This window comes from Lagenorhynchus albirostris, chromosome 11 (genome assembly GCF_949774975.1).
Source record: "Lagenorhynchus albirostris chromosome 11, mLagAlb1.1, whole genome shotgun sequence".
Classification (NCBI taxonomy): domain Eukaryota; kingdom Metazoa; phylum Chordata; class Mammalia; order Artiodactyla; family Delphinidae; genus Lagenorhynchus; species Lagenorhynchus albirostris.
The window spans coordinates 57,613,737-57,635,657 of NC_083105.1; the positions used below are offsets into that span (position 1 = coordinate 57,613,737).

Below are 21,921 nucleotides of genomic sequence, written 5' to 3' on the forward strand. Positions count from 1 at the left end.
ATCCCAGAACTTCAGAGCTGACTTGCTGACACAGAGCCTGCCAGGGCCGGGGGCGCGGGAGTGAGGAGCAGAGGTGAACTGGGGAGGATTCTGAGGCTAAAAGTGGAAAGGGGCTGCTGACTAGAAAGCCCCACAAAGGGGACTGAGTCAGCTGGAGATTCAGAGCACTCGCTTAGCCCTTGCTCTGTCCAGGAGCCCAGATAAATCTCTCAACTTTTCTAATTTGCAAAAAGTTCCTTCATTTGTGCTCCTCAAGCACCAAATTACCATGGCTGGAAGGACAGGGCTTGTTGACGGAAGAGACCAAGCCCCCTTCCCAAGGAATAAAGATGAAGGCTCCTGGAACCATCTTAACCCGTTAACCCACCTGCTATCTGCCCAGTGTCAGGTCCGGGGGAGGGGGAGATGTAGTAATGCAGGAAAATTGTGCTCACATACCAAAAAGGTGCATCCCGATGAGCCTGGAATCTGAGGACAGCTACAGCTGTGCCTCTTCCCTGCTTCCCTTCCCGGAGGAGCTGGAGGATGGGGAATTCCTGAGGATGGGCCCCAGTGGGCCTGAGGAAGTGATGGGAATACCAGGGACCCAGCCTGTATCTTGGTCACCTAAGCCTCACCAAATAGCCTTTCCGAGGAAGAGATCTTTAGGCTGCCGGACTAGGGCACCAGCCCAGGAGGAGAAGCCTCCCCTCCCAAGATGGTCATTGCAACATGAGGTCCACGGGAGCCTCTGTGGCAGCTCCGGCCCCGCCTACTGTTCCTGGGTGCTCATCCCCAGCACAGACCACTCAGGAGAGGGGATTGGCTGAGGAGCTTGAAGAGGGGGCGTCGCCACTATCGAGCCCAAGAGTTAAATAGGGGCTGGGGCAAGACGCTCCGGAGAAGCACTCTTTCCCGGGTTCCCCAGCCAGACCATGACCCAGACCCTCAAGCTCGCTTCCAGAGTGTTCCATCGCGTCCGCTGCCCTCCTGAGCTGGGCGCCTCACTGGGCTCCAGAGGCTCGGACTCAGCGCCCCGGGGCTTGGCGGACATCCCAGGCCCCTCCACGCCGGGCTTCCTTGCTGAACTTTTCTGCAAGGGGGGACTGTCACGGCTACACGAGCTTCAGGTAGAGGGCACCGTTCTCGGGACTGAAAGCTGGGGAGGTTGGCTTTAACAACACCCTAGTGCAGAACGTAGGAGGGAGGGCCAGTGAGAACAGATGCCCATGAATTATGGAAAAGACAAGTTGGGACTGGGGTCGGTGGTTCCCCAGGGGCGGAGTCTGTCCCAACACCCAGCAGAGGAGTGCGTTCAGAGAGCGCCTTCTCGCTGTGCCGAATTCTGGAGACTCGGTAGATCCAGGACAATGCGCGGGAGGCACGTTTGGCTTAAAGTTAGCGCGTTCCTGTACATTCAGTGGAGGCTCGTCCTGAGATGGACAGCCCACGTGAGGAACCTTTAGGGGTTTCTCCGCCCAGGTGACCAAAGAGAGATCCAGAATGTCAGCTTTGCACCAAGTCCCTCCTCCCCGCCAGCCCCCCGTTTTGCCAAACACTCAAACTTCCTAGGGATGGGAAGTGAGGGAAAGAGGAGGAGGGGTTTGCAGCATCAGAGCCTTACACTGCTTGAGAGCAGAAGCTCCCCCTTTCTAACCCCAAACGACGCCCTTGGCGTTGGCACGAGCCGAGGTGGCAGCTGCCGGCCCGGGTCTCCAGTGTCCGCTGCTCCTGTACTCCTAGGTGCAGGGCGCCGCGCGCTTTGGGCCGGTGTGGTTGGCCAGCTTCGGGACGGTGCGCACTGTGTACGTGGCGACCCCTACACTCGTCGAGCAGCTGCTACGACAGGAGGGACCCCGGCCCGAACGCTGCAGCTTCTCACCCTGGGCGGAGCACCGTCGCCGCCGCCAGCGGGCTTGCGGACTGCTCACCGCGTGAGTCCTCTGGCCCCAAAGCCCCGACGCCCAGCTGCGTTGCTCTTTTGTGGCCGGTCTGGAGGCAGTCTGGGGATGTGGAGGGAGGTCGGTCGTTTCCCCCAACCTTCTGGCAAATCGAGGTTTCCACCCCAGTCTGTTTCGCCCAAGCTCAGGTAGAGCCCGGCTCTCGCCTCGCTTTCCGCTCTTTTTCTTTTGAAGCCAGAATCCTGGGAACTCACGGAAGGGGCTGAGGCACCAGGATCTAGATGTAAAGTAAGATTCTGTGACTCAGCTTACCCAGGAACCCAGGCCCCTCCGGGGCAGGAAATGAGTAACGAGGAGGGGGGGGAGGAGAGTGGATGGAAAGCGGGTGCAGGCAGGGGCAGGTTTCTGTACCCCCAAGGGAACAGACGCAGCCCCCCTCCTGGCCACCCCAGCCCAACACGCTCCTTCTCAAGCGCAGCCAGCCCCGTCGGGCCGCCTCTACACACCACCGTCTGCCCTGATGCGCCCCTTCTCCGCACCCCCGCAGGGAAGGCGAAGAATGGCAGAGGCTCCGCAGCCTCCTGGCCCCGCTCCTCCTCCGGCCTCAGGCGGCCGCCCGCTATGCCGGGACCCTGCACGACGTGGTCGGTGACCTTGTGAGGCGACTGCGGCGCCAGCGGGGACTGGGCGCTGGGCCGCCCGCCCTGGTTCGAGACGTGGCAGGAGAGTTTTACAAGTTTGGACTAGAAGGTGAGTCCCTAGACAGGGGCAAGTGTAGGAGGCACCTGGTCCGGGTCTCCCGGTGCCCTGACAGCGCCCCCTCCCGGCCAGGCATCGCTGCGGTGCTGCTGGGTTCCCGCCTCGGCTGCCTGGAGGCCGAAGTGCCGCCAGACACAGAGACCTTCATCCGCGCCGTGAGATCGGTGTTTGTGTCCACACTGTTGACCATGGCGATGCCCGGTTGGCTGCACCGCCTCGTGCCCGGACCCTGGGACCGCCTCTGCCGAGACTGGGACCAGATGTTTGCATTTGGTAAAGCACAGAAATGAAGTAGGAGTGGGGGAGCATAGAGCTGTTCAGCGGTAGTGAGGCGTCCCTGTCCCCTGTGCCCGCAGCCCAGCAGCACGTGGAGCGGCGAGAGGCCGAAGTAGCCATGAGGAGCCAGGGAAAGTCTGAGGGGGACACGGGATTTGGGGCGCACCTGACCTACTTCCTGTTCCGGGAAGAGTTGCCTGCCCCGTCCATCCTAGGGAATGTGACGGAGCTGCTGCTAGCTGGAGTGGACACGGTGAGGTCCTCCCTCCATGTTGGGAGTCCCACTTCCGCAGCTTAACCTCCTCAATCTCAGGGGCCATTTTCCTGCTGCAGGGGATCCATTATGGTCCTCCAGGCCAGCCTGGCTTAGCACCTCCTGGGTTCCAGACTGCCTCAGATTCTGCCCCCTATGCTGGGTCCCCACTCTCAACCCCTCTGACGCTCTCACCTGTCCCCTCAGGTGTCCAACACGCTCTCCTGGGCTCTGTATGAACTTTCTCGGCACCCCGAAGTCCAGACGGCACTCCGTTCTGAGATCACAGCTGCCTTGGGCCCCGGCTCCAGTGCCCACCCCTCAGCCACTGCTCTGTCGCAAATGCCCCTGCTGAAGGCTGTGATCAAGGAAGTGCTAAGGTGAGGGGGCAGAAGAGGAGAGCTAGAGAAGATGCTGGGGAAGGGCTGGGGAAGCAGCTAGCAGATGGGAGCAGGGAGAGAGATCAGAGGAAAATGGTACTTTACGCCTGGCCAAGAATGGGTTTGGAAGTTGGGGGGGTGGGCATGAGAGGGAAGCTACAGCCCCCAGCTTCATCTTGTTGTCTCCCTTTTGTGCCCTGCAATCCAGACTGTACCCTGTGGTACCTGGAAATTCCCGTGTCCCAGACAAAGACATTTGTGTGGGTGAATATATTATCCCCCAAAATGTGAGTAGAGCCTATGGGCCCCTTTTGCTAAGCCATCCCTCACTACCTTGGGACTGTTCCTGTTCTCAAATACTCCCAATAAGCCCTTCAAACCCTCTCCTTGGCCTCAATGCCTCTCTAGGATATAATGGGGCAGTAGAGAAAAGTAACCCCAGAAAACTTCCACATCACAACCAACCAGAGCCTGACTTTGTCCCAGTCCAGAGATTCTGTTCTCTAATTCCCTCCTGGCGTTGTTCCTGAGCCCAAATTGACAAGTTTGTGTTCCTCCCTCACCAGACGCTGGTCACTCTGTGTCACTATGCCACTTCAAGGGATCCCGCCCAGTTCCCAGAGCCAAATTCTTTTCGTCCAGCTCGCTGGCTAGGGGATGGTCCAGCCTCCCACCCATTTGCCTCTCTCCCCTTTGGCTTTGGCAAGCGCAGCTGCATGGGGAGACGCCTGGCAGAGCTTGAGCTGCAAATGGCTTTGGCCCAGGTGAGTGATCTACATCTTCTACCTTCCCCAGACTGGAGCTCTAAAGCCATGAGCTCTTCTCCTGATAGGCATAGGAAAATATATAAGACTTGGGAGACCTAATCCTCTGAAATATGTCAATCCCATCATAGGCCTGGAGGGTGAGTGAGGGTATTTGGACTATCTTTTTCCCTACCACAATCTCTTACCGTCATTAACTAAGACATCCCCTACCCGCCACAGGTGCCATTCCAACACTGACCATCCTAACACTAATAATGCCCGTTACCAATCAAACCCACCATTGTAGACCCCTCCCATAGTGATAGCCTTCCTCCTCCCTTTCCAGATCTTGATCCACTTTGAGGTGCAGCCTGAGCCAGGTGCTGCCCCCGTCAGACCCATGACCCGGACTGTCCTGGTACCTGACAGAAGCATCAACCTACAGTTTGTGGACAGATAGTCCCATGGAAGCACACTGTCATCATCACCGTTTCTCTCATCATAGGCGTTTATCAGGCACAAGACCAAGATATGTGTATTCCCCTGTGGCCTATCTGACCAAACTGGTTAGAAAGACCATAGCAAAGTGCTTGAAGCAGCCCTGATCGAGGTGTGAAATATGCACTTGGCCTGACCCAGCAAGCCCTGAGAAAACCATGGTCCATTTGCCTGCTTAGCCCTTCTGGTCAAATCATATGCATCCTTCAAGGGCCAGCTCTGATTTTAACTAATAATGCTGGGTGGCCTGAGGAAGAATTCGACCACTGGCCTTTTGGGGCTTCACAGTATTCACTCCTGCTGCTGGCTAAGCACTTATCATGGCATGAGCTAAGTAATTGTGCATCTGGTCTGCACCTGGTTGATCCTCTCTCCTTGCATGTGAGCTCTTTGAGAGGAAGGATGAGGTCTTATTCTGTCTTTATACACCCTGCCAGGGCCTATCCCTGACTGGTTGACACCATATCGATTCTCAGATTGTATTTGGGCAATGTGTAAGAAGGGATAAGTAGCTTACCAGGCTCTGTCTACCCTGCTCCTTTCTCATCTTGCCCCTAGGAAGGTGAGTCTATCCTCACCTGGTGTATGATTTTTAAAAAACTCTCCTTGGCTCTCTGGTCACTATTAGGTTTGGCTTGTCCCACCACTTAGGTCACAGGCAGAGATATCTTTGGACCTGTCCCTGCCCAAGCCTTCCTTTTATATATTGAAGTTTTTAAATATTCAGTTTTTAAATTAAAAAAAAATTGAATGTTCCATCCTTGACTTTTGACTGACTTATTTTCCACTCTCATTTCCTATAAGACCTGGAGGCCAGACCATCGTACAAATCCTCCACTTTGGTTTCTTAGGTCCTGGGGGTGACCCCATAACAGTGGGAGGTCTAGACACCTGGGAGAATGGTTTGCATCACAAACCCAGACACATTTCTTTTCTTTTCTTAATTAATGAAGATACTTTTAATAATTACGGCCATCACAGATTGAGGCAGTGATTTAAATTACAGAACTGTGGTCTAGGTAATTTAGCAATTTTAATTTTTTATTATCTTAAAGACTAACCACAGAACTTACTATTCACTTGTCATTCTACATTTAATTACCTCCAAAATATAGAGAAGATCATTGAGGACAAGATTTTATAAAAATTTGGGGGACTATCACAGGTACATGAAGAGGACTAATTATTAAATTATTCTTTATGTTTGGTCAGTTTTGCCAGACACATTTCTATCTGTAGTGGGAACAGCCAAGCCTGGCTCCCTGTAAGAGATGAAGGGGATGGTGGTGAAAAGTAGCTTCGAGGGTTAGGCTGTTAAAAGGGTGGATAGGGACTTGCTGAGACGGCCAGAGACGGCTGACTCTTTGGTAGAAGAGTGCTTTTGGAACCTGGAGTGCCAGGACCAAAGGACACCCTAGCATGGACACTCTGTCCTCTCTGGAGAAGTTGCTCCAAGGCAATTTCCTTCAGAGAAAGACAGGGAAGTGAAGTCAGACAGACAGGATGAAAGCCAAGTGTGGAGGTGGCCAGGAGCCCTAGGGCACCGAGGCAGGAGAAGAGGGGTGGGCAGCAGGAGCCTCTGTTTCCCTGAGTCAGCATTATCTGGCCCCCCGGAGGCTGGGCTCCGTTCTCCCCTTGTGATGTATATAGATTAACTCATCTTCCATCCAAATACATCTCTCAGCACATTCCCTGCAGCTCCTTCTGTAGCCTAGCTTACCCTCCCCGTGTCAGGACTTGTTCCCCTTCCTCCTGCTCCCCTCCATTCCAATTAGCAGATGGAGACAGAGATTTCACTTCACACTTCCCCCTCCTCTCACCACCTCAGCCCCTGCCCTAGACATGGCTCCCTGACTGCAGAAACTCTGTCAGCCACTGGCCTTCTGGGAGGTATCTATTTATGTAAGACCTACAGAGGGGCAGGGTATACCCAAGGCCCTGTGCAGAGACCAAGGTTTGTGTGCTCTTATTGCCCCTCCTCTCAGCTCCTTCCCTACTGGGTTCTCAGTCTCCACTCCCGTTCCCTACCACTAAGCTCAACTTGAACCTAAGTGACCCGATTTTTAGCAGTTTTGAGCTTGGAGGGGAAGTAACGCCCAGCTTCCTCTCAGACTCTTTCCCCTGGAATCACTGGGGAAGATTTTGCACACCCACACTCCTCATGGGAAAATAGGATGGCTCACTTGAGGAGGGCAGCAGTTCTTATGACCCCTCTCCTGGACAAGAATCTCTTAAAGGTGGAAAAAGGAAAGGAGAGAGGACCCTACAGATCGCTGTTCCCAACTTCCATACCGAGACCTCCAATGGTCCTGAAGGGGAGGGGAACATACTTTCTCACCGGGCCTTGTTTTAGGACGCAGGGTGGAAACAGAGGCGGTGTGTTTGTGTGTAAGCGTGCCTATGCTCTTGGGCATGTCTGAGCCTCCATGTGCGGCCATTGTAGGGGACAGCCCAGGCTTGGCACAAGCCTCAACTGTGTCATAGCTACCTGAGCCCTGCCTGCCAGGATAAGAACTAAGAGTCACTTGGATTTACTGTCTCCCTTTTGGTCTCCACCAGTTATTCTGTGAAAGGCAAATCAGTGAAGTCTGGCCCTTCTGTCTCCCCAGGTGGGGAATGTGGAAGGTTCCCTCTCTGGGAAACGATTTCCCACTGGAAAAATGGGAGGCTCAGCCTCAGTCCTCTCTCCACTTTGATCCCCTCCAAGGTTGGAGGTGATGCACTTCAACACTTCCAGGTAACTCAAACCCAAGTACAGCTTTGGTTCCTATATTCCCAGGCGAGTCTGGGTGCCAGCACCGTGGACAGCGACCAAGACCCCTTTTGGAGAGGGATGGAGAAGACCATTTCCTGGGCAAGGATATGTGACCTTTAATAGAGAAGCACTGTCCCCAAAACATCTCCAGGGAGAAGGCAGAGCAGAATCTTCCCTGAGAGAAGGACCAATAATAGGAAAGGCCTCTGGATCTGACTTAAGCAATGTTATGAAGTAATTATTTTAATTGCTGAGGGATAGTTCACGTAAAAGACATCACTCATATAATACACAGCCCCAAGGCCTCGAGAGAAAGGGACCAGGCTTTAGGCTGACAATTAACCAGTCCTTCCCAAATCTTTTCTCTATAAACAACAGCCCTCTATGCTGCTGCCTCCAAGCACATCTTCCAGTTAATATCACTAGCTGGGGCACAGCAGGATCAGACCTGTGACCCTGAATTGCCATAGCAGTAGCTTAAACTGGGGTTGGAGACTCATAACTCTAGGAAATTCTGTCTTACTCCAAACGAGCCCAAATTCACTGCATACCACTTCTCTGGGTGAGCACATTACCTGGTAGGGATTACTAGAACCCACAAGATCCCCAGAACTAGAAGGATTGCTCCAGCCTTTCCCATTCCCCAGTGTTTAGGGGAGCTGGAGGAGCTCTCATTCTTGCAAATAACCACGATCCTTCACATGTGCAGTGTCTATTTCCCCTCATATTTTCCATATCTATTATAACATTTAACACAAATTTCCAAGGCTCTGTGCAACTCCAGATGAAAAACATTTTGGAATTTGTTAACCAGCTATTATTTGAAATAAATGGACCATCAACTAGTCTAGAGATCTTTTTATGCCATCACTGATTTTCTTTGCAATGGCATTCAACCTATCCCTCATTTATCCTCAGTCCAACCCTATGAGGTAGACAGGAAAACCACGGTGGAGAGATTTTTTTCTAAATCACACAACATGCAGGTGTCAGGTCCACCCCTTAGATACTTCTGAGCACTGCCACCTAGCAGCCAATGTGAATTATTCACCACCAAGTGGGAGTTACACCTCCAACTCAGAATCCACTGCTGCATTTGGGATTTGCAGCCTCTGCAGAGAAAACTGCCCACACCTCCCAACCCTCCAGAAAAGCCCCAGATGAGAAAGGAGTCTCCACGTGCATATAAATGATTCTTTATGCCCTCCCCCCATGCAATGGGGGGCGGAGCAGGGGGAAGTACCCCCACCCTCATGCAGGGAATGGGAGGTCAATGTATACTAGTCTTATTGCCAGCTGCCCTGTGGCCATGGGGTGGGGACTGGGGGGGGTCTACAGCCCCTTTCTTCTCACATTGGACCCCCTTCACCAAGTCACCATAGTGGAGCTGGGGGGCTGGAGGCCCTAGGAGCTGAGGTAAGGACGGTTCTCTAGGGAAGAAAAGATGTTCTCCCCACCTGCCCACTGGCTGCTGCAAGATGAGTGTGGGGAGCTGTCAGTGGGGGCTGGAATGTCATCCAGGCACCTCTACCCAGTGGGCAGTAGAGGCCAATGTCTCCAGCTTGAGGCTGCCCACAGAGATCCTCAGTGGTGGGGCAGTGTGCCCCAAACACCTTGTCCAGGTGGTACCTCCAGCAGCCATGACAGCTTATCTCTGGCTGATGCATTGTTTCAAGATCCCCACTCCTGGAGTTTAGTTCAGACTGTGGTGACCCTCATGACAACCTCGCGGCCGGAATGGGAACTGGAACGGGGATCTGGTGGCCGCAGCTGTCCAAGTAGGTGCAGGATTGTGTAACCACAGCGCTGAGGCAAGAGCGTCCGCATGCGCTGGGCGGCCAGGGGGCGGCTGGTGGCCCCAGTGGGGGGGCCCGTCCGTGAGGTCCTGGGGCCCGGCTTCCCTGCCGTCCCTCCCCCTGCATCTCCTCCTATGTCCTTGGTCTTGTCGTAATTCAGGACCTTCCACTGCTGGTTTACTGCCTGCCAGCGCTTGAAGATACGGTAGACAGAGGAGCCTTCATGGACGATGAGGCCTGAGCAAGAGGATAAGAAATCCAGGGTCAACTGCTGCCCAGACCTAGGCCAGAGGTACTTAAGCAAGCATTTCTCCAGGGGGAGGAGACAGGATTTGCAAAGGGCCTGGAGAAGCAGGGAAGGGAGATAGCCCTAAAGGCCCCCAATGGTAGAAAATGTGGCCCTGAAACTGAGGGAATGGGCAAGGAAAATTAAGTGTGTGAGTTGGAGAAAGATGCTGAGCAGGTGAGAGAGAGAGAGGTATCCTCACCTATGCAGACGACATCCATGAAGCCGTACATGCCGTAGCAGATCTGAAAAAGCAGATCTTGCCGTTGCCACTTGGCTGAAGGGCTGAGTGAGGACCAGATGAGCCAGGAGATGCTGGCGACAAGGAAGAGTGAGCCCAGAACTATGGCTGCAATCTGGACCTTCTCAATGACCGTCAGGGAGATGGCCTGCCACTGTGTGGGAGAAAAGGCTCCAAAAAGTCACAGAAAGAGACAGAGGGCCAGATTAGGGTGGCCCTGAATAGAAGGATACACCAGGAGCCTTCCAGAAACCCTTCAGGCAGGATTAACAATCTGCTTCTCTGTGCCTTGATCACATCTAGAATGTGGCATCTCTCACATTGAGACCATTTTCTGTCTTATTTTAGAAAGGCATGATCAGGCAGGTGCTCTGAAGCCAGACCATCTAGGTTTGAATTCCAAATCCTTACTCCATTACTTACTGGCTGAGTAACATAACTATTAGGATTATTATAAAGATTAAAAGAGTTAATACACACCAAGAACTTGACCTATAGAAAACTCTACATGTTTGCTACCAGCAGTAGCAGCAGCACTACCATCTTCTCTTCTTTTGTTATCCCAGGGCCTGGAACACAGGTGGCGCCCAATAAATGTCTTTGTGAGTAAATGAAGGAAGGGAGGATTTACAGACAGATACTAAATTATGGCAATGGTAGGGAGGGTGACTTTGAAATCAAGAGTAAATGGATAAATAGGCTCCCTGGAGGGTCCTTGATTCTAATTGCTGAAAGGCCCTTGCCCCAGTCTCAGAGTTCTCCCCTTGCACCTCACCTGCAAGGGATTCTTGGTGCTGATCGCCAGGACCTGGTACTTGAAGTAGCAGAGCTCACAGCTCCAGGAGCCCCGCTCGCTGATCCAGCGGATGAGGCAGGGCTGGTGCGTGCAGCGCACGGAGCCGTCGCAGCGGCAGGGGCTCAGGAGCTCCCCCTGGAGGAAGAGTGAGGAGGGTTCCTGTCAGCTATCGCCACCCGACCCCAGTCCTCTCCACTACAGGAGAGGAAAACCTCCTCTCCAGGTCAGTCTCCCACCTTAAAAAAAAAAAAAAAAAATCAGGCTTTTCACCCAAAACAAGGAAAGAAGCTAAGGCTGCACCCTAAAAGAAAAAAATTAGAGCTCAAGGTAATCTTCCCTGGCCCAATAGAAGAGACATGGAAAGGGACGAGGGGGGCGGGGGAGGGTTGGCCGGTGAATACTGGGTCTTCCCTGTTTCCAGAGTTTGAGAAGGGTGCTCTTTAAAGGTTCCCAAATGGAAGGCTACCACTTAGGATCTGGAGAGACAGGAGGGCAGGGTCAGAGCTTCTGAGCCATGCCTTCCTAACCCACTCCCCATCGCTGTAAAGTATTTCACAGATGTGGTGCAGACTGGGATAGGTTACAGTCCTCAGTTTCCACGTATCAAAAAGGGGGAAATCCTAAGGGTATGAGTGGAGGGTGTTCCCCTTTAATCAAAGAGTAATTTCTCACGACATAGAAACTCCCCCCCATACTATCCCGGGACAACTTTGTCCATAACATTTAAACAGAGGATATTCTTCGGAATGAGAAGGAAAGTTGTGGAATGGGAAGTGAAGAAAAGTGCCCCACGTAGAGAACTATCGAGGAAGGCAAGGGCACCGGCTGGACCCCTCCCTTCAAGAAGCATTATTCTCTCTGCCCACCTCTCAGAGGATAGGCCCTCTCAGCCTACAGAGACCCTGGGGTGAGAGAAGTGGGCGAGAAAGGGTGTCTCGGTTAAGGGGAGAGATTTTGAACCCTCCCAGGAGAAAGCCCCACCCCTTCCTGGGGACCCCTGATCCCCCTCCACGCCAAATCTGCGCTCCCGGAGTCTCCAGCCAAGCCCCCCAACCTCACTCCATTTCCACCCCGGGCGCTGGGTCCCGCCCAGCTTCCTCAGGCCCCGCCCCCTGTTCCCGGTCTCCCCGGGCGCCCCAGGTGCGCGCCCCACCCCTCCCTGCGCCGCCGGATGCCCGGGCCTTACCTGCTCCGGGCCCTGGAAGCAAATTCGGCACTGGGGGGTTCGGAGCCCGCTGTCCAGGCTGCTGCTGAGCGACAGGGCGTCCAGCGCGCCCGGGGGCGGCGGCGGCGGCGCAGGCGGCGGCGGGGGTCCGGCCCGTGGCTCCTTGTCGCCGGCCAGGCCCCGGACCCTCGGCTGGGACCCGTAGTACTCCTCTTCGTCTCCGTCGCCGTCCCGGGTCGAGCAGCCGGCGAAGGGCGCCCAGCCGCAGCCGCCTCCCCCGCCCCCCCGGGGCTGCGGCTCGGCCCGGGGCCGCCCCCCGCCCGTCAGCACCAGCAGCTTCAGCTCGTTCAGGAACATGCGGAGCCGAGACTTGAGCATCGTCCGGGCGCCGGGGGGCGGGGGGCGGCGTGCAAGGGGGACTCGGGCGGCTGGGGGAAGGGAGAGGACAAGGCCGGGAAGGGGGCGCGCGCTGGAGAGCCGAGCCCGGCCGGGGTCTTCGGGGCCTGCGAGAGCCGTTCACTGCTGCCACAGCCGGGGTTGCGGGGCTTGCGGGGCCGAGAGGGCTGGCGGCCCGGGGGCGGGGGGGCGGGCAGCCATGGCCGGGGCAGTGGGCGGGGAGGGGGGCTCAGGGTGTCGCGCCCCGCGGGTCCGGGTCCGGGGCGGGCCGGGCTCCCGGGGTTACGCGCCCCGGTCCTCCTGCGGCGGGGCCGCCCCCCATCGCCGTCCTCCTGGCCCCAGTCCCGCTCCGGCTCGCGGCTCCGGCTCGGCCCGTGCGCTCGGCGGTGGCAAATGGCGGCTCCTTCCGGCGGCGGCGGCGGCGGCGGAGACCCCCCCCCGGAGCGGCGGGCGGGCGGGGCGGGAGCCGGGGAGCCGGTGAGGGATGGAGGGAGGGGCGGGGCGGGGAAGGGGAGAGGAGGTGAAGTGGCCGCGGCTGCGCATCCCCGCCCTGCCCGGCACGAGCAGGTGTCCCCAGAGGCGGGGGCGAGTGTGCGAGCCCGGGGGAGGGTGGAGGGAGAGGAGTGGCCAAGGAAAGGGGTGTGCGCTCGGGTAGAATAGGTGTGTGAATGGGTGTGTGTGTGTTGGGGGGGGTGAGCGGGTGAGGATGGAAGGTGAGTGGTCAAAGACGCAGGTGCACCAGGGAGGGAGAGGCTTGTGCAAAATGGGAGTGTGCAAAGAAAGCAAGCTATGCAACTGTCAGAGGTGAGTGAGCAAGAGATGGACTCAAGCAATAAACACTTTTACACAAAAGACTGAAAAGTGTGCACGGTGTGTGACTATGGAAAAGAGGTGAGTGTGTAAGGGATCGAATTGGATTGTAAGAGAAACAAGTGTGTAATTGTAATGTGTGAGGGAGGTGAGTGAGCAAGGGAGACTGGAGTGCTAAAGGGATGAGTGTCTTTCCTGGTATTCTCCTGACCCACCACCACTGCAACTGAAGTGAACAATACGTAACACACACACATGCTTAGCTCTTTGCTTTTATGGGGGTCTTGACCCTGAGAACCAGTTGTACCCCCTCATCACATTATTTCTGCCTTACACTTACATTCTCCCTCTCCTCTCCTTTTCAGTGCTTAGAGAAAAGGAATTCCAGGGGAGCTCACTGTATCAAACACAATGGAAAAAACTAATTACTGAAAGAGTAATTAACAGGAGAAGGGAGGGTATGTAATCAGGGACAGACTGTCAAACTAAAGATCCTCAATAGAAAGTGATTAAGGAGAGTAATGCTCTTATGAAGCATTCAAATATTTTGGATGGTGGATGAATGAATCAGAAAAAGGGGCTGGAACCCAAGTCAACATAGAGGATGACTTCTATTTTAAAAACAGTGAGTGGAGGGTGAGGCTAAAGTGGACCCTGCTGGTGTAGGATGGAAGTTTGACACACTCAGAGACACTTAGCCTTCCAGAAGGTTTACAAACCAACCAATCCTAGCAAAATAGCCAATGAAACATACTCCTCACAAGCCCCTTAGCCAGTTAGGACCTTGAGATTTTTCTTACTAGTGTCCTAGTTGCCTTTGCCAGCAAGGGCCCAGAACTACAACCAGCAGAATGCAAAGAGGGGGAATCTATACTGACATGTCTTCCATTTTGCCCTGGAGCATGGTTTATATTAATCTCAAGCCTGAACTCTTACATCCTCAGGCAGATGGTTAAGGAGAATAGAAGTTAGGGCACAAGGAGAGCAAATAGAGTAATAGAATGGTTTCAGATTTTAGACAGTTTATCATAAATGAGACACTGATTCCTTCCTTCCCTTATTCCCATTCACCCAAAGGGTTGGGAGATAAAGAAGTTGGAGCCGGTAAGACAAGGGAAGTCAGAGAAACTTGCCTGTTGTCTACCTAGATGTCTGTGAACAGAGGCTATTTGGGAAAAGTCTGTTCTGAGGAGGGGCAAGGGCTAAGAAAGCTTGCGATAGGGGAAAAAAGGGACACACAATGACCCCATATAAGGAATCACAAGGTTTTGCAGAAGGGCAGAGTCATTTTCATGCAGCGTGGTGGTAACTTCCTTGCACATGCTCACTCCTATATCTATCCATCTATATGTGCTGTATATAGTATCATACACATATATATACACATACACACATATGTCATAGCATCTTACTGCAGAAAAGAACCTTAAAGGTCAAGTATTCCTGTTTCCAGCTCATCAATAACTTCTCTGCCAGAAGGTATCTGGTCTCTGCCTTAACACTCCCAGGAAAAGGTGAAAGTTGAGAAGAGGGAAGGGTATTACCTTGCCACTCTTCCTGTTGGATTACTGTATTAATCTTCCTTCCATCAATCCTTTAACCCTAGTTTCGCCCTCATATGGGTACTGTCTACTCCCTATTTTATATGACCACATATAAAATATGTGGCTATATCTTTACAGATAGCCTTATCACTAGTTTAAAGGACACAAACAAAACCCCCACATAAATACAGGAAGCAGGACTCAGTAAAAATTTGTTGAATGAGTGAAACAAAGACACAAATGAGAATATGTTTTTCCGATAGCGGTGGAGCAGAAAGACGACAGCACCACCTCCCGTCCCCCGACCCACCTCCCCACAAGGAGAGAGAGTGAGAGACGGGTAGTGAGACTGGAGATGCACTCAGGCTCGGCTTCCAGCCCAGTGTTGGGAATCCTGGGTGGCCCAGGTTGCCATGGCATCGCGTTGGACTCCACCCTCTCTCTTCTCCCGCCCCAGCCCCGATCCAGAGTTACGGCAGCCAGTCACGTGCCCTGCTGCGTAACCACACCTCTGCTTCTCCAAGCAATGTCAAGCGGTCACGTGTGATAGCAACAGATCACGTGGTTGCCATCGCCCCTCCGCCCCTTTCCCCTCCCCGCCCCCTTCCCGTTCAAAGCCGCTCCCGGCTGCCCCTCTGCGCCTGAGTAGTATGGTCACGTGCTCCGAACGTCCGGCGTTCTCCCCGCCCCCTCGATTTCCGCGCGCCTCTTTGGCAGCTGGTCACATGGTGAGGGTGGGGGTAAAGGGGGCCGCTCTAGCCTGTGGCCTGTGTCTATGGTCGGGCCCGTAGCGTCCAGCTGCCCCGAACCGAGCTCGAGTGTATGGCGCGGCAGGAACCGGCTCCGGGGCCCCGATAACGGGCCGCCCCCGCAGCTCCAGACACGGGGTGAGGTAAGTGTAGCCCTTTCCAGGAATGGAGACCATACTCGCCCTCCACGGCTTCCTACGCGGGTTGGTTATGGAAGGGTCGCTCGAGGGCGGGAAGTGGGGCAGGGTGTGATATGTTCCTTTGTGGCCGTAGGAAGGTGCAATTTCAGGGACTGGGTGTAGGGTCTTCGATGTAGGGAGTGTGTCGTGTGGCATTTCCCTTGTGCGGGGTTCGATCGCCCCAAAGGAAAATGCATTTTTTTATTCTAGGAGCTCACGCGGCTGGAGGGGTTGGGGTTAGGGTCGTTGTGTTACCTGGGAGTCGGCATCATGAAAGTTTGGGAAAGGGACGGGATGCTGTTGGTGTTGTCTTTGTGATGTCTTTTGTGGGAGTCACTTTGTTGCTGCAGGCTCATACCATCCGAACTGTGGAAGGAATTTCGGTGGTAGGAGTCTCTGTGATTGTAGGGTCTCCTCTGGTCTGAGAATGGCTACCCCTCGATATGAGCCAGTGGCTGAGATTGGTGTTGGTGCCTATGGGACGGTGTATAAGGCCCGTGATCCCCACAGTGGCCACTTTGTGGCCCTCAAGAGCGTAAGAGTCCCCAATGGAGGAGGTGCTGGAGGGGGCCTGCCCATCAGCACAGTCCGTGAGGTGGCTTTACTGCGGCGGCTGGAGGCTTTTGAGCATCCCAATGTTGTGCGGTGAGAAGATGGAGGGTTGGGAGTGGGTAGTAAAAGGGAAAAGACAACCTAACCTATAGGTGTGGAGTGGTGGTCAGGAGAGAAGTGGGGACCCTGAGGGAATAGAGGAGGCCATGTTGGGTCAAAGATGATTGCACAGTGAGTTACCATTTGTTCCGGACAGGCTGATGGACGTCTGTGCCACAGCCCGAACTGACCGGGAGACCAAAGTGACCCTGGTGTTTGAGCATGTGGACCAAGACCTAAGGACATATCTGGACAAGGCACCCCCGCCAGGCTTGCCAGTGGAGACCATCAAGGTGAGTAAGGTGGGCAGACACTGAGAGGTAGATTGGGACCTTTGTAGTAGCATCTGTTGTGATTTCAGGTATGGTGCCTAGTTCAGTTTCTCTGTACCTCCCCCTTCCAAACCAGGATCTGATGCGCCAGTTTCTAAGAGGCCTAGATTTCCTTCATGCCAACTGCATCGTTCATCGAGACCTGAAACCAGAGAACATTCTGGTGACGAGTGGTGGGACAGTCAAGCTGGCCGACTTCGGCCTGGCCAGAATCTACAGCTACCAGATGGCACTTACACCTGTGGTCAGTAGAATGATGGCAGCCAAAATGGGTTCTGGCTGGGGGAGGAGAGTGATTGCCCATAGCAGTTGAGAAGGCATGTGTTTGTCACATCCTTGACTTTAGTGAAGCAGTTGTGCTTCGGGGTAATTCGTAGGGCCCTCATCCACTCTTCTTATTCCCGTTAGGTTGTTACACTCTGGTACCGTGCTCCAGAAGTTCTTTTGCAGTCTACATACGCAACACCTGTGGACATGTGGAGTGTTGGCTGTATCTTTGCAGAGATGTTTCGTCGAAAGTATGGGGCCCAAGTATCCTGAACATCTTGAATTTCCCAAATCTCATATTCGTAAACCACATCCATCCCCTGCCCACTCTTCCACTTGAATTCTGGCCACCTTGTCCGTAACCAGCAGGTCTGAAATGTCGTGGGATTAGGAATTTCGTAACCCTTTATTCTTCTTACCCTATGTTTTGAGCCACTAAGCAGTAGTCGTTCTACTACCGTATCTTTGAAAATGACTGCTACCTAAATGAATGTCTCTTTTCACCTTAGGCCTCTCTTCTGTGGAAACTCTGAAGCTGACCAGTTAGGCAAAATCTTTGAGTAAGTGACCTGCAGAGGGGAAGAGTTTTCCATTCTGAGTCCTTCTCTTTCTGCTGAGCCCTGAATGGCAACTGGCTCTGCCCCTGGAGATGGGGGCTGGAGAAGGGCCCTCCTGACCAGAATTCTCCTGTTCCCCATAGCCTGATCGGACTGCCCCCAGAGGATGACTGGCCCCGAGATGTGTCTCTACCCCGAGGAGCCTTTTCCCCTAGAGGGCCCCGCCCCGTGCAGTCGGTGGTACCTGAGATGGAAGAGTCTGGAGCACAGCTGCTGCTGGTACTGGGCTTGGGTGTGGGCATAGGGTGAGATTGGGGTGGAAAATGGAGCAGGATAAAAGGGACCCAAACACATGGTGGTTACTGAGACTTGTTGGTGGATGGGCTAGTTTTTATTGCTGCTTTGAATGGCTGTCCACAAAGAGGGATATAGAAAATAGCTCATCCCTGGTATTGTTGGGGGTGAGCGGAAGTCTTTTTTCATGGTTTTCTGACCTTTGCCTCCCTTCTCAGGAGATGCTGACTTTTAACCCACACAAGCGGATCTCTGCCTTCCGAGCCCTGCAGCACTCCTATCTACATAAGGCAGAAGGTAACCCAGAGTGAGCCATGGAATGGTTGCAGCAGAACCGAGAGAAGAGAAGCCAACATTTCCCTTCCTTTGAACATTTGAGTGGAGAGCCCCCCACTAAGAAGGTGATCCTCTGCCTTCATCTCTGAGGCTATGGAGACGACTCCAACTTTTTATAGAGAATATTTTGCTGCCTTAATGACATTCCCCTCCCACCCCTCCTTTTGAGGCTTATCCTCCTCTTGCCCCCTCTGTGTCCTTACGCCAAGGGGTATGTCCCTTGTTCTTCCCCTTCCCTATACCTTGATATTGGGATCCTTTTTTATACAGGAAAAACAACAAAACAAAGAAATCTGGTCTTTTTTTTTTTTTTTTTTTTTAATGTTTCTTTCTCTGGTTGGCTTTGCCGTTTGGGGATTTGAAAAAACCATTTGGAAGATGGAACTTCCCCGCACATTCTCCTTAGGTCACAGGGCCTACATAGTCAGTGGAGCCCCTCAACTAACTAAAGAGAAGAAAAGGCACTTACGTTGCTTCTTTGATTATGGAGTTTAAATGGTTTTTATTTTTATATTCACTGAACTTCCCCAAACCGAGTCCTGCTTATTACAAGAGTGCTTGGTTTTCTCTCTGGATCTGTCCCTGATTTACTCTTGGAGCAAAGATGTGTTGAGATGGTCTAGTATGTGGAAGGGAGAAGAGGGGAAACAGCCAAGAATGACTCCAATCCCCATCCCATTTCATGCACTGCCAGGAGCTTCCCATATTCACTCAGGGAGAGAGGAAGGAAGGTTTTTCTTTATTCCTTATAATCTTACTCCCAACAAAAGATGCCAAGGCATAAAGCCTAGCTATTCAGTTATCTTTAGGGAGCATGGCAAAGGGCCTTTCCTTTTTCTCAAACAAAAAGGGCTGTAGACCCCAGGTTTTCCCTAAGGGAGGAAGAAAAAGCTTAGGGAAAGCAGACAGCAGGAGAGAAGTCAGAAGGATCCAAAGTCTCATAGAAAGGCACTGGGGTTGGCTCGAGGATCCTTCTGATTCCGAAATCTCATTGCTAGCCACATACCAAGGATCTGTAGAAGCAAAGGGAAAGAGATAAGCACCATTTCTGAATCTCTGGGGCTAAACCTTAGAGATGCAGAGAAAGGACATAAGGGAACTAGAGAATGTTACCTCTGTAAAGCTAAAGAAGAGCCCAACGCCCCCCAGGATTTTCAGGGCTTCGTCGGAATGCTTAAGAAACTTTTCTCCACACATCTGGCACGTGGGGCTCCGGCTCTTGCAGATCTGAGGATAAAACACATGTATGTGTGTCTGAGGATGCAGAATCGTTACAGTGCTCTATCCTAATATCTATGGTGAATGACCCTAGAAACTATCTTCCAGTTCCTGATCAGTACCCTACAGACTGGAATCTCACTTGGCTAATTCTCTAGTCTCTGTATCCACCCCACCACTCCCACCAGCACACAGCCCCAGTACAAGTGAGCTACTAGAGAGAGGCAATCACGTTCAAACTCAAATCTGCCAATTTGGGCATTGGCCTTGCCCAGTGTCAGTCCATTCCCGCCCTGGCACCCTGCACGCTTTCCCACACCAACTCACTGCAGTGCAGAAAGCAAAATCTTGTTGGTCCAGGGTTGTGAGGTTGAACAGCCCACAGCAATCAAAACTTCTTTCCAGTTCATCCCGGGTCTTGTTGCTCATGACCCACCAGGAAGCATTGATGACATCTGTCTGGAGGGTACAGGCAGAAGAAAATTACTTGCTGCTAACCTTAAGAACCCCCTACATCCTGATCCCAGTTCGAGTAAAGGGAGTTAACATCCTTCAGAAGCAAAGGTGCAGACACAATGATAACTATCTACTTCCTCTGGATCATCCTCATGGACAATCAGCCAGACATCCCAGAGGAAGCAAATGGCCCCAGATTCTGGAAGTAGTGGACCTAAGAATGACCTTTGGGGCCAGACTGAGAGTAGAGTTAGAGGTTAGAGGCGGAAAAAAATCAAGTACCTGAAAGGGCACCCTCTTACCTGTTTGCTTAGGTTAATAGCCAGACATGAGCAAGAGATTCCAAACTGGAAGATGAAGACCAAACCAAGGATGATCATGTACTGAGAGGAAGAGTTATGGAAAAAAAAAAAAAAAAAGTTCTAGATTCTTTTATGTTCCACCTATAATAACCATCTGATCTAGTCATAGGACTTATAAAATTATGTCAGTTGAAAACAATAAAATCATCAGCTTCTGTTTCATAGAGTATGGTATAAGGGAGGGCAAGGAGGCATATCCCCAAGATCCCTGAGGTCTCCTACCCTTGTCACTAACTTCCTAGCTGACTCGGCCCTCCCACGAGCCCCAGTGCCCCCATCACTTCAGGTCAGGATACAAAGAACAGCAGTACTTGGTGGTGGTTGACAGCACCCACCAGTCCAGCCACCGCGATGAGAAGAAGGAAGACTCCCACAACGATGACTCCTCCGATGATGTGGATGCTGGACACCAGACCCAGGCCCCTAGCCCAAGCAGCCACTCCAATGAGCAACAAGCCTACCAGCTATGGGAAACAGAGCAGGTACATCTCAAAAGAATTCTAGTGTGCACCACAGCCAAAGGCCATGGCCGGGGAGGGGGGAGCGGGGCCCGGGGGTTGGACAAAAAAGAACTGAGTTTTGTGTGAATGAAGGAGAGGAGGTGCTACTATCAGGGCTGGGAGCATCCCTGGGCGTTCCTCCCATCAGAGGTCAGAACGGCTGGGATAGGGGTGGGAGGTGGCAGGGATAGTAGAGTCTATGAATGTAAAATGGAACGTTTAGCTTCATCCATCACTTCTATTTGGGAGAAACTTAAGTTCACAAGAGGGAGGGCTGGGCCTTTAAGCCCACAGCCTTCAGTTCATTACCCCCACCCCCAGACAAACCCTCTGGTCACCGGAAGTCTCCCCTCATCCCACGGAAGTCCCCAGGAATTCCCTCTTCGCCGGAAGTTCCCGGGAATCTTCCCGGAATCCCCCAGTACACCCCTCTCCCCATCGGAAGTACCCTAGAGATTCTCCCTGCTCGCTTTTCCGCCCTGAAGCTTCCCCCACCTCCAAAACCTCACCATGTAGACTACGTTGAGCGCGCACAGCGCATTCTTGGAGCAGGCAAAGCCTCCGCAAACCATCTCCCCAGCTTTGGGGACCCAAGTGGTCCCAAGGACTTGGGGGGAGGGTCGTGGGTACCGTCTTCTTGGACCCCGACAGCTTCTGTCTCTTTAAATCGAGTCCAGCCAAACCCAATCCTCTGCGCCTGCACCGTCCCACCCCTGCCTTTGCATTGGCGAAATTCGGGGCTAATCCAGGACGTCGATGGCCTGAATGCCAATCAATCTGCATTGCGTCACTGAACCGCCTGCCGGCCCCTCCTTTAGGTTCTTTATTGGATGAAACTTAAAACTGGGGGCAGGGCTTCCAGAGATTCTCAAAGTGACCAGAGCCTAAACTTCAAAACCCCGGATTGAAAACAGAGCTTTCTGTGGTGGCAGCTGGAAGAGGTCTTATCCGAGGGAGGAGGCTCTAGAGAAACTCCGGTGAAGAGAGAGAAGGTGCCGGTGAAGAGAGAGGGTGCCGCTTCGAGGGCCGGGTGAAAAGGCTCCTCCCCTCAAGGGAGTGCTCTCCCGCCCCTTTCCCCTTCTCCTGCAGTGACTTCATGATGACGCCCTCGTTCGCTGCTATTGCGTCACACGCTGGAACACCCAGAGAAGCAAAATATTGAGCTATTTACCCCGGCTACAGAGGCCCCGGGTTGGGCACAGCGACACCTAGCAAATACATGTTTGCAAGTGCGTCCACTGGTACACATGGTCTGTTCCATATCCCCTCCTAACGGGATGTGTGAACATGCTAGACATTCAATATGAAAAACAGCATCCTCGGGCCGGCGCATTCCTGTATGTGACAAAGCCACAGGTACAGACATGAGTGTGCTGGAGTCTTCAGAGTACATGCCTGATCCTGGGCGCGTAAAAAAAAAAAAACAAGACAAAGGGAGG

The 21,921-nt window shown here is 53.2% G+C and overlaps 4 protein-coding genes across 11 annotated transcripts; 2 read left to right on the plus strand and 2 right to left on the minus strand.

Moving 5' to 3' along the window:
- The first annotated feature begins 47 nt into the window (after nucleotides 1-47).
- LOC132529360 (25-hydroxyvitamin D-1 alpha hydroxylase, mitochondrial) lies at nucleotides 48-5,504 on the plus strand. Of its 3 annotated transcripts, XM_060165702.1 has the most exons (9): nucleotides 48-1,109; nucleotides 1,723-1,913; nucleotides 2,428-2,630; nucleotides 2,712-2,912; nucleotides 2,996-3,168; nucleotides 3,376-3,548; nucleotides 3,757-3,835; nucleotides 4,115-4,312; nucleotides 4,641-5,504. In XM_060165702.1, the coding sequence occupies exons 1-9, from the start codon at nucleotides 915-917 to the stop codon at nucleotides 4,752-4,754; spliced, it is 1,527 nt and encodes a 508-aa protein (XP_060021685.1). In that variant the 5' UTR covers nucleotides 48-914; the 3' UTR covers nucleotides 4,755-5,504. The 3 variants fall into 3 exon arrangements, 2 of the variants coding, with proteins under 2 accessions (XP_060021685.1, XP_060021686.1); XR_009543430.1 differs by lacking the exon at nucleotides 3,757-3,835; XM_060165703.1 differs by lacking the exon at nucleotides 2,712-2,912.
- Nucleotides 5,505-8,731: 3,227 nt separating this feature from the next.
- MARCHF9 (membrane associated ring-CH-type finger 9) lies at nucleotides 8,732-12,361 on the minus strand. Its single transcript, XM_060164735.1, has 4 exons — nucleotides 11,853-12,361; nucleotides 10,646-10,801; nucleotides 9,832-10,024; nucleotides 8,732-9,580 (listed from the first exon to the last, which is right to left on the minus strand). The coding sequence occupies exons 1-4, from the start codon at nucleotides 12,207-12,209 to the stop codon at nucleotides 9,246-9,248; spliced, it is 1,041 nt and encodes a 346-aa protein (XP_060020718.1). The 5' UTR covers nucleotides 12,210-12,361; the 3' UTR covers nucleotides 8,732-9,245.
- Nucleotides 12,362-15,236: 2,875 nt separating this feature from the next.
- Nucleotides 15,237-18,238, plus strand: CDK4 (cyclin dependent kinase 4). Of its 4 annotated transcripts, none has more exons than XM_060165730.1 (8): nucleotides 15,237-15,473; nucleotides 15,860-16,154; nucleotides 16,318-16,453; nucleotides 16,569-16,736; nucleotides 16,901-17,010; nucleotides 17,269-17,319; nucleotides 17,460-17,595; nucleotides 17,829-18,238. In XM_060165730.1, exons 2-8 carry the CDS (start codon nucleotides 15,937-15,939, stop codon nucleotides 17,919-17,921), a joined length of 912 nt encoding a protein of 303 aa, XP_060021713.1. In that variant the 5' UTR covers nucleotides 15,237-15,473; nucleotides 15,860-15,936; the 3' UTR covers nucleotides 17,922-18,238. The 4 variants fall into 4 exon arrangements, with proteins under 4 accessions (XP_060021713.1, XP_060021711.1, XP_060021715.1 ...); XM_060165728.1 differs by having other exon boundaries at nucleotides 15,240-15,473; nucleotides 15,918-16,154; XM_060165731.1 differs by having other exon boundaries at nucleotides 15,251-15,473; nucleotides 16,020-16,154.
- TSPAN31 (tetraspanin 31) lies at nucleotides 18,239-21,194 on the minus strand. Of its 3 annotated transcripts, none has more exons than XM_060165734.1 (6): nucleotides 20,992-21,194; nucleotides 20,318-20,446; nucleotides 19,923-20,003; nucleotides 19,492-19,623; nucleotides 19,060-19,173; nucleotides 18,239-18,959 (listed from the first exon to the last, which is right to left on the minus strand). In XM_060165734.1, the coding sequence occupies exons 1-6, from the start codon at nucleotides 21,052-21,054 to the stop codon at nucleotides 18,885-18,887; spliced, it is 594 nt and encodes a 197-aa protein (XP_060021717.1). In that variant the 5' UTR covers nucleotides 21,055-21,194; the 3' UTR covers nucleotides 18,239-18,884. The 3 variants fall into 3 exon arrangements, with proteins under 3 accessions (XP_060021717.1, XP_060021716.1, XP_060021718.1); XM_060165733.1 differs by having other exon boundaries at nucleotides 18,240-18,959; nucleotides 20,279-20,446; nucleotides 20,992-21,193; XM_060165735.1 differs by lacking the exon at nucleotides 20,318-20,446 and having other exon boundaries at nucleotides 18,240-18,959; nucleotides 20,992-21,193.
- Between the last annotated feature and the right edge of the window lie 727 nt (nucleotides 21,195-21,921).

Bases quoted from the DNA above. Each gene is read 5' to 3' on its own strand.
- LOC132529360 (XM_060165702.1), top strand. From the start codon at position 915: ATGACCCAGACCCTCAAGCTCGCTTCCAGAGTGTTCCATCGCGTCCGC. The intron at 2,631-2,711 runs GTGAGTCCCTAG...CCTCCCGGCCAG, and splicing joins TTACAAGTTTGGACTAGAAG to GCATCGCTGCGGTGCTGCTG. The intron at 4,313-4,640 runs GTGAGTGATCTA...CTCCCTTTCCAG, and splicing joins TGCAAATGGCTTTGGCCCAG to ATCTTGATCCACTTTGAGGT.
- MARCHF9 (XM_060164735.1), bottom strand. From the start codon at position 12,209: ATGCTCAAGTCTCGGCTCCGCATGTTCCTGAACGAGCTGAAGCTGCTG. The intron at 10,802-11,852 runs GTAAGGCCCGGG...CTCTTCCTCCAG, and splicing joins GCTTCCAGGGCCCGGAGCAG to GGGGAGCTCCTGAGCCCCTG. The intron at 10,025-10,645 runs GTGAGGTGCAAG...TCTCCCACACAG, and splicing joins GCACCAAGAATCCCTTGCAG to TGGCAGGCCATCTCCCTGAC.
- CDK4 (XM_060165730.1), top strand. From the start codon at position 15,937: ATGGCTACCCCTCGATATGAGCCAGTGGCTGAGATTGGTGTTGGTGCC. The intron at 16,155-16,317 runs GTGAGAAGATGG...TGTTCCGGACAG, and splicing joins GAGCATCCCAATGTTGTGCG to GCTGATGGACGTCTGTGCCA. The intron at 17,011-17,268 runs GTATGGGGCCCA...TTTTCACCTTAG, and splicing joins GCAGAGATGTTTCGTCGAAA to GCCTCTCTTCTGTGGAAACT.
- TSPAN31 (XM_060165733.1), bottom strand. From the start codon at position 21,054: ATGGTTTGCGGAGGCTTTGCCTGCTCCAAGAATGCGCTGTGCGCGCTC. The intron at 20,447-20,991 runs GTGAGGTTTTGG...TGTTTCCCATAG, and splicing joins CGCTCAACGTAGTCTACATG to CTGGTAGGCTTGTTGCTCAT. The intron at 19,624-19,922 runs GTAAGAGGGTGC...TGTACCCTCCAG, and splicing joins CTATTAACCTAAGCAAACAG to ACAGATGTCATCAATGCTTC.